Genomic DNA, 13,875 nt, shown 5'->3' on the forward strand with positions numbered 1-13,875 from the left:
TTTTCTTGCTGCTAGGAATCCCAAATAGTTTGTCCAAAAAAGGATACAAGTTCTCAACCACTTTCTGAATAGTTTCCTTCTCCATGTGTTGTTTTCTCCATATCAGTTTGGAAAAATCTGGGAAATACGTCACTCTGATCACGCAGTGGGGTAAAATATTCACCACAGTTGTTCACACTGTGTACTGTAGTTAATTTGTACTGGAGCAGTAGTAAAAGCTAATACCTCACATCTCCATGAACATAGGAGACTCCTAACTTCAGGATAGGTTTAATTTGTTTTCGGTCTATTTCTGTGGAAGCAACAACCATACTGCTCAGGAAACTCAGTGTGCAGTACCAGTCCCTGAGTGTGACACTGCAGTCCATGGGTTAGAGAGTGGTGACACCTTGTGGACAGGTTACGGATATTTGACCTTATTCTCCACACGCATAACACCGATTTTCCCTATTCTGCGGGGAGCTCCTTGTGAACCCTGAGGGATAAGTTGTTGAGACACCCCTCTCCACATTCTCTGACTTAATATCACTTCAAATATTGTAGTAGAACTAGTAACGTCGTTTTGGGGATTTTCAGCTGAAGGATGCAGGTACTTTTGCCACGTTTTGCCATGTTTATCACTGTATTTTGAGACAAATACATCCCATAGTCAGATAAACCCACTTCCCCGTCACGTTTCTTTGCTACAATGTGTTTCTCTAACAGAAAGCTTTCTGAGTGGTCCCTCGTTCTACACTATGCCTTAGATCAGGGGGTAGACTCCTGAGGTACTGTATGTATCTAAGATCAGTAGCTCAACAGCCTCTGCTGTTGAGTTCACTTCAGACTGAAGTCATTTTTTGGCCAGATGGATCAGATCAAACATTTGAGAGTGGGCAGATTTGCCCGTACATGAATGGAAACTCCCCCTCTTAGTAAGATCCAGATCTGGTTTCTCTGTTTAATCTTTTAAAGATTCAAATGCTTAACAGTGGTGTTTTTTTTGCAAAATTCAAAAATACAAAATTCTAGAATTAAATACTTAAAACAAAAACAATAATCCAACATATTAGCTTATCTAAAGCTGTACATTTCCCACTGAGAGAAGCCTGTGATTTACTCCCTGGCATTTTTGTAGGGTGTAAAAGGTGAACGAGGGTTTTCAGGCCCGGCCGGAGAGAAAGGAGAAGAGGTATGTATTGAATTATTTTTTATTATTTTTATTTTTTTATTTTATTTCTACTTTCTTCTTCATTTCCTGTCTATACTGTTCTGACTTGCTGCGTAAATTTAATAAGGTTCATAAATTTATCAAATCAATTAATTTTGCAATTAATCTGCCTTTAAATCAAATTGTCTTTCCACATTTAAACTAATACAAATGTATTAAATTAATACAAATGTATTAATGATCAACAATCATGTTTATAGTATTAATCTACTGTATTGACTTTTTGAGAAAAAAATGATTCCAGGCTACTAGAAGTCCTATTATGAAATTCCATACATTCACTGCACCACGATGCTCCCCTAATTATCAAATTGTTTATAATTAACTTATTGGAAAGTTCAAAGGTCCTGTAATAGAATGGAACCCAGGTGCCAAGGATGACTGCCACTGTCATAGACCTGGAGTCCTTTAGCGGTGCCACTTAACAGGAGGAGTGCCAGAGGTTTGGATGGGTTTCAGTGGACCCAGGGCCTCACAGTGAAAATGGCAAATTTCCCTGAAAATCTAGTTTTCTGTGCAGCATAATAGATAACATCAGTAGTGAAAAAAATAATAAAAAGAAAAAAGAATTGGCTATTCTAGATTTATTTAAAAATGACACACAGAAATATTTAGAACAACAGCTTGAATTAAAAAAAAGTCATCCTGTTAATTTCTGGATTTCTGGAAAATCAAACATAAATATACTGTATATGGGCATCTACTTATAGGTTTTTCAAAACCGTAAACTTTTTTAGTAGAGATCATTCCAGGTCATTGTGAAAAGGAAATTAAGTATAGATATACTTTACAACATCACCAATGTTCTAATGGCGGTAGGAGTGAAGGCTGAAACGATAGTATTATTGCCACCGCAGGGCTCTCCAGGTGTTCCCGGATTCCCAGGACCCACCGGCCGCACAGGAGCTCCGGTAAGAGTTTAAGACCTCGTTTTCTCTGACCGTGCTCTCTTGTTCTGTAGACTGCTCTGGGATTAAACAACAGGCTCGGTATTGTTATGTTTCAGGGCATCATGGGGAGACCTGGAGCTCCAGGCCATCCTGGGCCTAAGGGTGAAAGAGTGAGCACCTTCTTTCTGTTTGATTTTCTATTTGCTTGAGATGTAAAAATAATGAAGAAGATTTATCGCATTGCACCTGGTCTCATTTTCTCTTTCAGGGCAGTGAAGGTCCACCTGGGAGACCAGGCGTGCCTGGACCCCCTGTAAGTCCTATGGAGTCCTGTCCATGTGCTGTGCTCTCTTTTATCTCTGAGCAAACACAAAGCTGTCTTTCTCTTTCTTGCTTTCCTCGGAACAGTAACTTGAATTCAGCCAATAGCTGTATAAAGGCCTTTTCCACAAAACAACAGGCCGACATTCAATGTTTGTAGAATGCTGAAATGTACGTGTTCAGTTTAAAACAAATTATTTGTAGAAAATCTATAATCTGTAATTGCCCAGAAAAATGAAGATCCTGCCTCCTAGTCAGAATCCACATATTCTTGTGGAACCAGAAAGCAGACGTTATTGAAGCAATAATGATGCACATGAACAGCTGACCTTACCATTCCAAAAAAGACCACTTTTTCCACTTAGCAATGCTTTTATTCACCTCTTGCCAGCCTTTCATCAATAGCAGAAAAACAACATAAGATCCTCATGCCTCTCAGCTCATGTGTCTAGTACAAATAAAGTTTCTTAGATAGGAGTGAATTTACTAGACCTCTGATGCAAAATAAAAAGAGCCTTTTAGCCCATCACATCTTCTGCTTAAATAAATGCCATGCATCTTCTTTTTAGCAATATCACTTGCACTGTATCTTAAACCCAGCATGGTCATGCCAATAGTGCGATCATTTCTTCTTGCTGTTTACCGTCACACCCAGAGTATTGATCTGTACCATATCATATCAAAAATCCTTGATCAAAGCAGCCTTGGTGTATGCATATGGGGTTTTTAAATTTTATTCATATGTATCGTACTCTGTTGTTCTGTACTGCAGTTTGCCATTTTCTAGACAGTAAACTCACTGTGATGATTTTAATTTCAGGGTATTCCGTATGTGGAAGGAAATGGCATGAGCAGCCTATACAAGCTTCAGGTACAATAATTTTTCTGGCTGATCATACTGGAGCTTAAGATGCTCTGTGACACAGCAGTCAAACACAACCTGAATCCTGTTTTGTACAGGGAGGCGCTGGACCTATGGGATACCCTGGTCCTCCAGGTGTTCCAGTAAGTAAGGCTTTTCATTTATAATTAATTTTGCTATAGTAAGAAAATGCATACAACTATCTCAATATGCAGATGTCTTAACAAGTAGATATTAACTGTCTATGCATACATTTCCAGGGCCCTAAGGGTGATAAAGGCGAAGCAGTAAGTTTTATTTTCATGTATACAGTATGTGATTGCATTCAAAATGAATATGTAATTCATCTGAAGAATGTGCTGTAGAAAAGTATCAAATATTATGTGTTGCTTCAAATGTTACAGTATACAGCCAAATTTGACATTTGTTGTTGAAACAAACGTAATGTTAGCTCAAACCCTGTGTCATTACTGAATCGGAGCATGCCTTTTCACCATTTTTATTAATTTGACATTTAAATAAATTGCCTGTGTAGCACATTGCCACTGTGGAATTCACAGGTCAAATTCACATGTAATGGTTGCTATTCAATTTCCATAATATTTCAGTAATAAATGTTTAAAAGTGTGACAGTTACTGCTGGTATAACTTTAATAGGATTGATTTATTGCATGTAGCATGCAATTCATTTTTGCGGCACATTCTAGAGGAACATGTAGAATCCGAGGAGCTCCTGCTCTTCTGTCTGTGTTCTCTCAGTCGTGATGCTCTGAAATCCTGTTTGAATCAATATTGTATTCATCAGGGAGAACCAGGCCCCATGGGACTGCCAGGGTTAGAAGGACTGCCAGGGGCTAAGGTAAGCAACTAGAAAAAGTCAAATCTGTATCAGTAAAAGTGTTCACTGAACCCTACTGTCTGGATGTGACCATTTCAAGGACCATGTTTGTAATCGACTGACTGGCTTTAGCTAGCCTGGGTTTGCACTAAATTTGATGGGCAGTGATTTTGAACGCATTGAGCTCCTGTGAGTTTGAAGTGACTCCTCCAATGGACTCGGGTCTATGACATGAGTGGGCATGGCGGTTTCAGGAGAATGGCTGCCACAAGATTGTATCTGCAAATGCTGATCCCCAGGGAATCATGATATAATTGGAAAAGCAAAATTAAGTTGTGTAAAAAAATCTAAATTATTTGTTGTCCAACTTTTACCGGAGAAGAAAAAGTAAAATATCTGCTTTTTTAGAACAAAGGTGAAAAATAGACAATTGCTTGTTCTATAAATTTACAAAGATAACCACAAATTAATAAAAACTGATTGTGCAGCACCTGCTTGTTCATTTCCACAGGGTACTGAGGAACATATTAATTGATGTTGTTCTTCTAATATTTAATTTAATTCTCAGCCTACAAGAAGAAGCAAGACATATAACTGGCAAAAAGCAATTCAGTTCCTCACCAGGCAAATGGAGTAGGCAGCAGTGTGGAGGAGGGGGTAGGGTTGTGGGTTAAAATCCAAAATGAGACACTGCTTTTGTACACTTGAGCAGTGTACTGTTCCTGAACTGTTGTAGTAACATACTGTATGTGGCTGTTTCAGTGGGTGAAAATGTAAATTCTCTTTGGACAGTCAAGGATCAGCCAAGTAAGTTAGTAAGTTAGTGGCTAATCCAAATACAGCTATTGCAAAAGAGGAAGTCCAATCCTTTTCAAACTCAAAACAAACGCGTGAGCACAATTACCACCAAGCTGAACCTTGGTCTAAAATGCCTGTGTTGTCTGTTCAGGTTGATGCCACTGTGCCAAGGAAATTAAAGCTTTGTAGAAAAGAGGGGTGTTTGGTACCCCATCTTTGCACTGGTACATGTGCAGTACTATACGGTGTTACCTTATGCTGAAATTTGGCACTTTATCATGTATTTCAGGGAGACACAGGTCTACCAGGAGCACTGGGTGAACCAGGAACACCAGTGAGTACAGAAACAGCTCTGTTTTTAATGACAGTCCTGTCAGTAGCCGAATTGACTGAAAAGAGAGTTTCTAATCAACACATGACTTTCTTCCATTCTCCAGGGAAAGCCTGGTACTCCAGGGAGTCCAGGGCTCCCAGGAGAGACAGTAAGTTTTCTTTTCTCTCTTCAGCCTGAGCTTTATTGTTGGTGTTCCTTTCTCGTGACACAGACAGTAAATTGTGTTAATTCTAAAAGGGGGAAAGAGGACCTGTGGGAGAAACTGGATTTCCTGGGCCGGAGGGACCTCCTGGTGCTCCAGTAAGGAATTAATTTTATTATTGGCAGCACATGATCTTTTGGTTCTATTAGACAGCAAAGTGCAATGGAAACAAAGTATCAGTGAGTATAGTGTGTATCTGTTATATGGTTTTCTAACAAGTACATTTTTTGTTTTTTAATCATTTATTTTACAAAGACAGAACTTGGTTAATGTGGAGTATCCATCTCTACGATAATTAAACCTATGTGATAACATGACCACCTGTATTAGCGTAGAGCTAAATGTCTGTCACATTGTATTTGTAGAACAGTTTCACCTACTGTAATGTAATGCTTGTTATTAGCTTCTGAATTTCATTTAATATATATTTTTTCTTTTTAATTCTGACAGGGAAGACCAGGAAAAGATGGGATTCCGGGGTATGAGGTCAGGACAGAGTGGACTTTTATTTTGTATTTAGAAACATTTACCATTTCAGCAATTTGTTGCCTGTCTCCTGTCAGTTCCCTAGTAAAAGTGAAAGAAGTATTATTAAGAAGTAATTTTGTCTTGGTATTTGCTGCACCTCTAACAAAGGATGTCTAAATGACAGATCTGAAGTTTTTCTTAAATTAAAACCTAAATCAATCGGTTAATTTGACTCCCACTGACACAAAATACACTTTAAGCTGTCTTAGTATGGGAAGCCAAATATTTCTGGTTATGCACTAAATGTGTTGGTTTTGACCATCAGACACTGCTTGAAGGCAGTTTAATTGGAATTAATATATTGTAAATATAAATCTGATACTTACTATATCCAGTTACATCACAATGTCCCAAGCATATCAGTGACATACATAATTTCGCAAAAATTAAAACATTATCGATTATTAAAAATGAACACAAATTAAAAACACTGGCCCTGGTCAAAAGTTGTTGGTCTAAACAGATTTGTGGATTTACTGTATAAAGGAGTTGATGTGTCCTCTATGTCCTTATCACCTTAGTAAAGAAAAAACTTTATGAGAAGTCCAACAGAACATCCAGTGTTAATGCATATTTTATATCTTAAACATTGCGACTTTTCTGTCAATAGCTGTTAAGCCTATAGAGAAATTCTTGTATTATAAATACAATATAATTAATGACACAACAGTGCCATCTAGCAGGTCAACCTTATAAAAGTCCAAAATATGATGTAACAGACCCCTAAGAAAAATATTCAGATGGTATACTGCATATTTGAATCTGTCATTCATTATGGGAAAATAATGTTTTAAGACAAATGAAAGTCCACAACACAGATTGTGTGCAATGCAGTGACATTTTAGATAGTTCAAGCTATGGGATTTATATTTCTTGATTTACATGGTCATCATCAAAATCCTAAATATGATGATGTTGTGGCTCCAACCCACCCCCTCAAACAAAGCAATTGAAAGCAGTTGGGGAACCTGTGCCAAGTCACCTGTGACTTGAGAGTGTAAACTGGCCGTGCTTTCAAGTGGACTTTTCTGCTGGCTCTCAGCCAACAATCAGTCTGCATTCTCTGTGCTGAAATGGCTTATTGGGGAAAAAGAGGAAAATATTGAAATTGTTTTAAAGATGCATTGGTTTTATCTAGCTATGGGAATTTTATTGGATTGTCTAACTATTGGAAAATTAATAATTAAAAAATATTGTTGGTATGTTTGCATCATGCTGCATTGCCTTATAAATCAACAGCTTTTTGGTCAGGGCAGTGGCAGATGTAGCCCAGCCGTCAGCACTATATCGAACTCTTTTGTTTTAATACTGTAAGTAAAATACAGGCTTCAGGCAGCACTGAGAATCTGCACATGTGACTTATAGCAATTCGCTCTGAGTGGATTTGGAAATGATGGGAGAGGTGGACCGAGTCTTTGAACAAAGCAAGTGTGTCTGTGCAGGAACAGTGTGAGTGGTGCCTACAGCCACTTGGCTCAGTCTAATATCAAATACCCCATTATTCACCATGGTCTGTAGTGAGGAGTACAGACCTGGATTTCACACCCAAAGTTTAAATTGTACAAATCTGTGATGTCATCGTCATTTTTTCGTCTTACAGGGAGCTACAGGTAGACCAGGAGACAGGGGATCGAAAGGAGAACGTGTAAGAGATCAACATATAAAATATAAACGGGCTGTTACATAGAAGATACAATAAACCTACACATGAACATCTTCCTGTCAGTGAATAATTGAGCCTGGTGCAAGCGAAACATCAGTGACTTGAAAATATGCTACTTTAGCAATGCAAAGAAAACAAAACCCAGACAGATCAAATAATGTACTACATTTTGAATTCCTGCCTCTGAAAGTCATAGGCAGTTTCATGTTTTATATTCCAGTATATAATAAAACAATAACCAACCAAAGTTTAACAGGGATTGCATGTGTTTTTTGGAAAGTGTTCTAAAATATTTTAATATTCTCTTTCTTGTAAGAAATCATATTTGCAGTAAATATAATATATATATACTGTAATACTATGACCAGTATTTTTTATTATTGATTTACTATTACCATTGACTTGCTAGTTAGTATATAGATTGACAACCTATTCTTTAAAACTGTGGAGCTTGTATGTCACCTAGTTTAATTTCTTTAGAGATCTGCCGAATGTGACCTGAAGATGTGACCTGAAGCTGAACTATGACTTATAATAACTTTCTGTTGGGGTTCTGTGTTTCACAGGGAGACCCAGGCATTCCTGGGGTGCGAGGACTTCAGGGAGAAAGAGGGAGACCTGGAGAAAAGGGGGACGTGGGGCCCAGAGGACCAACTGGGCCACCAGGACAAAGAGGTGACCCAGGGCCCCCAGGACCTCTGGGGTCCCCTGGCCCTGCTGGCCTTCTGGTATGTGGGAAATCGAGACGGATTGTTTCGCTGCAGGTCGGGGCATGAAGAACTCCTCCGACTGTGATTACTGATAGCAGTGCCATAGAAAAACGGGGACGTTTAGATCTGGGGTTTAAATTCCACTTATTTTTCTGGTTATTGCCTCCTTCCCACCTTTAGAAATAATGAGCACACAGCCAAATGTCAAAAAGTCCACATAAAACATTTGAAAAACCGAGGTCAAATGGATGCACACTACATACTGTACTCCAATGTATACTTTGATTATTATTTAAAAATCAGTCTACACAACTGTTTTATAGCGCTAGTTCCCTAACCTGCAGCATTCCATTTGAGAGGGAGATATCATTCGTTTTAAATGGGAAGAACCATAACTGCTTATTAGAACCATCTAGTTATTTAAGTTACAATTAAGATTCACCAAAATAAAATCAATACTGATAGAGTAAACATTTAAAAATAGATACATACCATTTCAAAATACAACTCTTAACAATCAATTCGCATTTATACAAAAGGTTAAGATCTTATTCTGTTTTCAATCCATATGGTATTTATATATTTGAATAAAACATCCAGAAATATTCTCCTTAGAAGAATACTATCTATATCACCACCTCTCCTCTGGAGATGTGTACTTTTTCAATGCCTATACTGTATATCTAAGGGAGGAAACCATGTGATTCGCTCAAGCAAAATGAGATGTTACAGGATGTGTCACGTTCCAACATCTGCAGCAATACAGCTTCGATGTTCAGAAATTCATTGCTTATGGTAACTTATGGCAACACCTGAGTTAAAATCTTTCTTTCATTTCCGACTCTCCTTTCCAAATTTAACATAGTTGGCTGTAAGGCAAGCTGTTAGGAAATCTCAGCACTCAAAAAAGTATTATGGTCTTTAAGATTTTTGTAATCTTCAAATCTACAGTTTATACAATGAAATTTTATTTATCATTATCTGAATAATTAACTTTTTCAAAATAAAAATGTATAAGGTATACAATGTATAATGATGAAATTGTCCCAGTTTCTGAACATCAACTCCCAGAAAACAAGAATGTAATCAATATATCTTGTTCAAAGTGTAATTTTAGGCAGAAAGGGATTAACATCTCAATTTTGTATCAATTTGTCTTTCCAAAAGTCCACATATAAATATTTGCATAATTTGATACCACGGATGAACCCATGGTGGTACCCTTAATTGGTTAAAAATCATAATTAGGTGCAAGAGTAAATTCTGCCATTAGAAAACGAGAAATAGTAAGTATGTGTTTGGATCTCAGTTGGGAAGAAAGTATTCAAGAGCCTTTAAATCACCCATATGAGGTATATTTTGAAAATTTCTACATCAAAAGTGGAAAAAAAAAGTCCTGTTACATATGGGTTTATAAAGTAATCCACAAAAAACAACAAATTAGAAGTGAAAGAGTCAATTCCAGATATATATATATAACTGATGCTAAATTAGTGTGCATACAGTGGAACTTGTTTTTGATATTATTTTCCTGTCTTAATGCTCTTCTTCTGATGTTTGATCTAGAAATAGATTTTTAATTATATTTATAGCAGTTAATCAGAGATGATTTTGGAGAATATGTAGATACACTTTCACTGATCTAATTTGAAATACAATAAAAATACAAACATAAAAATAGGTATTTCAAATATTAACCATTCAACATTTAATTTAAAAAGAACATAATAATGGCTCTACAACCTTCTCTAAAATAATAATATAAATAAACTTTGTATTATTTTAAAACAATTTTACAACTTTGTGATATTCAGGGTGTAACACAACTAATTGTTTTTATTTTGAAAAATCTCAAAGAAGTTCACAATTTCTTTATTTTCTACTCAGCGTGAGTCACTGTTGTCCACACTTTAAATCTGTTTATAGAATTAATTTAAAGGTTATCTTGTTCCTCGTACAGTATGTTCCCATATTGCCTGCCTGCCTCCCATATTGTACCTGATCACATTTTATCAAGTAGAAAATTACTTTTTTTTATTATTATTTAGCAAAATTGATTTGCAAATGTCTATTGCAGCCCAAGGCTATTTCAGTAATGTGTCACTAGGGAACAGGAGCAGTCTGAGTGAAGGAGCACTTTCAGTGCTGCTTCCTCAGCTCAGGATTCATGCTCTTCCTGTCCTTCAGGTTGTGTCCAGCTCCAAGTTTTCAGAAGCAGCTTCTGTAGGATTTTATGTATCTTACTGGTTGTGTATCAGTTGGATTAAATTAGTGTGATTTATTTTCAAAGCCACACCAGTGCGCAACAGTTTTAGAGACATCCATTATATACACTATCCTCCTTTTTGTAAATGTTTTTTTTATTTCTTATGTGCAATTTATGAATCCCAAAAAAATTAATGAAACCTGCCCTTCCATTTCTTCCCTATTTCAGAATGATGAGGGTACATTGGAGGAAATAAAGAGATTTATTCGAGAAGAAGTTCTCAGGGTTTTTGAAGGTATTTTATGTTATGTACTTTTTACAAATACATATAATTTCACACCCCATATAAAAGAGACACGTCTATAAATATTCCCTTTGGTTTTGTGTTGCAGAGAGGATGTCTGGCTATTCTCCACAGCAGAAGAGCCCCGCTGCTATCCTGGCTGCTCAAGGAAGGCCAGGACCCTCAGGTCCACCTGGGAGTGATGGGTCACCTGGGCCACCAGGTGTGCCTGGTCCTCCTGGACCTCAAGGTAGGGGACATCAGTTGCAAGTGTTAAACCTAAGAAACCGTTCAAAGCGATAATTTTATGTTATTCCACTGTGGGTTTTCAGTGATGCCATGATGATCTGTAGCTGAATGCTCGTATTGCTTAGAATGTAACGCCCAGGTAAATCATGTGGTTAGTATTGTTATCCTAGTGTGTTTCAATGATTTCTTAGCCTGCACCCTTCCCTTGGCCTCTATTCACATTGAGCAGAATGGGCCCTGTTTTCTGTTTGTCACACTGCTATGGGCTTAGAGGTTTAAATCTCATACCCATTTGGAACACAGCTGACAGCTGAGACATGAAAAGCAATGAGGCCAAAAAAGAATACAAGTCCAGGAATATGGATACGAATCAGGTCAAACAATAGGCTAAAGAAGTTGGAGAAAAGAGATCGTAGATTTATTGGGGGAGCTGAGGAGATTGTGAGGAAGGGAAACAGAAAACAGAACATTTCTATACAGGCCTCAGGAAAACTCCAGTGAGATTAATGACAGCAAATTCCCATTTCATTGCAAGGATTCACAGTTATTATATTTTGCTAGCTGAAAATATGGGCTTGATCTGAGACCTGAGCAAGATGTGGATTGCACAGCAAGAGAGCATTGCCAAGCAACACTGGCTCAAGAGAAATATAAAGACAAATGAAGAATTGGCTGAGAAGAAGGGAATGGAATATCAATGTGGACAGATCTGAGAACACAGTCTACAATATCTCACTCGGTGGGACAAGCTTCCTGTAGAAAAAGGAAAATGTTATTCTCAGAATAGCCAAGAATTTATCGAACTCTTCTGGCTTCCTGGCTCTTAATACAACCTCTTACATCAATAATAATTTGCTGTTTAGATTTTAACTTCCTTTGGAATTAAAAAACACTTGTATACATGTAAGGATTCCCAAGCAGTCCAGCAAGCTGTGTTATACCACAGCCTTTTGGACTGATTAGAGTAGTTCAAGGATAATATGCTTATAAAAAAATGTGAGGCCATGACATTAGTGTCAAAAAGGGCTCCATCACATGAAAGCACAAACACTTTGGACTGCTGCCGTAACATACAGTATAGGCTAGATTTTCCTAAATGTGTAATAATGATGCTGAGGATTTTTTTCTCTTTAATCTTCATAATATCCCAAAATGGATGCTGCCTATTGTTTCTTAAAATATAAAAATGTCACAATTTTTTGCAATGTTTTCAGATAATATCCAGCTATACTGTATGTCACGTTTTGTGATTTTAGTCTTTCTGTTTTAAGTGATACTGTATATATTTTATCCACCTACGTTTTTTCAGTATAGGGACTGTTACGATTCAGTATCTTACTCAGCAGACAAAATTAAGTTAAATTGAATGAATAGTTGTGAAAATCAAATGTCTAAGTTAAAGTTAAAATTGGTAACCTGTGGTGTGTAACATTTTCTTACTGCTCCCTGTTTTTAGATAATTGCAATGCTTTTGGTATTCTGTCTAAGTACAGAGTTTTGCGGCCCATTAATCAATTCAATTGGAAACCAGACTGTATAATATGTTACTGAAGAAATTTGAAGTCGTGCAGAGAATTTTCCAGCTGAAGTTATTTTATGTAATTTATGCACTGTATCTTACCATAGTTCAGAATCCAGGAATACAGAATCTGTTCACTAGATATACTTTAAGACAGGTGCTCCTCTTATTAACATTATGCACACAATTTATCAAGATTCATCTAGGCACTGTTATAACCATTAGCCTTCCATAAACTCAGTTTCATTTGACACATTTAAGCCATTATTTGATTGAATAGATACATGTGCAGAACACTTTTCTCTTAATAATAACAATAATTAATTGCATCCATATATAAAGCTTTTTAGCCCAAAGCACTGTTCATATAGGAACGAATCCATTTAATCCAATACTCAAGGGCAATCCCCACCTGGCAGCTATTATGCCATTATAATCCAGCTGCGCCACTGCAAAGCAGATTAGGTAGAGAAATGAGAAATCACTTCACTCCCTGAATTGATGGAGAATTTAAAGGAGGCTACATTGGGTATAGTGCCATGGGATCTTTAATGCCTAAGTAGTCTAGACCCTAATTTAATCTCACCCAAAGTATGGCGATTTTAGAATTGTGTTCCAGAGAAAAGGCTCCTACCATCTGGTCCATGCAAAAGTAACTTGATTTTCCTTAGAGGTCTCCCTTCCCTGTGCAGACCTGCTCTACTTCTGAGATTACTCAAAGGTGCATAATTCAGTAAGATAATGGTGAATTGTCTCGTTAATATGACTGAACTTAACATCACTCAACTCAACACTCAATATTGGCTTTCGAAGGTTTTATTTTCATATTCCCTTTTTACTAAAGCTGTATTTCATATTCTTATGCTTCAGTTTTCTACAGGAGTGCTTTTTCATCAGCATTTTGGTTTAATGGTTAATTTAATTGCTCTACCTATCTCTTGTATAGTTTTGTGAGAACCATGTCACACATACTGTAAGTTAACCTTACAGGTACTGTTGTTTACTTGTATCAAATATTACTGTCAAGTTCTTTACAGCACTGGTTTTACATAGGGACATGCCAAGAAGCATGACATCAGTCTTGTCACAGTTTGGTGAAGAAAATTTTGAGTCATTCATGTTTTTATGTCAGAGATGCAAATAGAGAGAGCAGAGAAGCCATGTCAGTGGCAGGTTTTGTATGGACGTTGATTTGAGTTTCATCAGCATAGAAATGATTCAGACCATGTGATCTTAATAGTTGACTAAGTGGGAACATATCC

The 13,875-nt window shown here is 37.0% G+C and overlaps 1 protein-coding gene across 2 annotated transcripts in view; it reads left to right on the top strand.

The window, feature by feature from the left end:
* col19a1 (collagen, type XIX, alpha 1) overlaps positions 1–13,875 on the top strand; it is a 110,361-nt gene that overhangs the window by 90,025 nt on the left and 6,461 nt on the right. For both annotated transcript variants that reach the window (XM_088934245.1, XM_088934246.1), the window contains 16 exons: positions 1,118–1,171; positions 2,068–2,121; positions 2,217–2,270; positions 2,369–2,413; positions 3,242–3,292; positions 3,382–3,426; positions 3,544–3,570; positions 4,089–4,142; positions 5,209–5,253; positions 5,357–5,401; positions 5,491–5,553; positions 5,906–5,941; positions 7,584–7,628; positions 8,213–8,374; positions 10,791–10,857; positions 10,955–11,095. In XM_088934245.1, coding sequence (XP_088790371.1) covers positions 1,118–1,171; positions 2,068–2,121; positions 2,217–2,270; positions 2,369–2,413; positions 3,242–3,292; positions 3,382–3,426; positions 3,544–3,570; positions 4,089–4,142; positions 5,209–5,253; positions 5,357–5,401; positions 5,491–5,553; positions 5,906–5,941; positions 7,584–7,628; positions 8,213–8,374; positions 10,791–10,857; positions 10,955–11,095 — 988 coding nt within the window. The remainder of the gene's footprint in view (positions 1–1,117; positions 1,172–2,067; positions 2,122–2,216; positions 2,271–2,368; positions 2,414–3,241; positions 3,293–3,381; positions 3,427–3,543; positions 3,571–4,088; positions 4,143–5,208; positions 5,254–5,356; positions 5,402–5,490; positions 5,554–5,905; positions 5,942–7,583; positions 7,629–8,212; positions 8,375–10,790; positions 10,858–10,954; positions 11,096–13,875) is intronic.

Source organism: Atractosteus spatula, chromosome 15, assembly GCF_055471065.1.
Source record: "Atractosteus spatula isolate fAtrSpa1 chromosome 15, fAtrSpa1.hap1, whole genome shotgun sequence".
Classification (NCBI taxonomy): Eukaryota; Metazoa; Chordata; class Actinopteri; order Semionotiformes; family Lepisosteidae; genus Atractosteus; species Atractosteus spatula.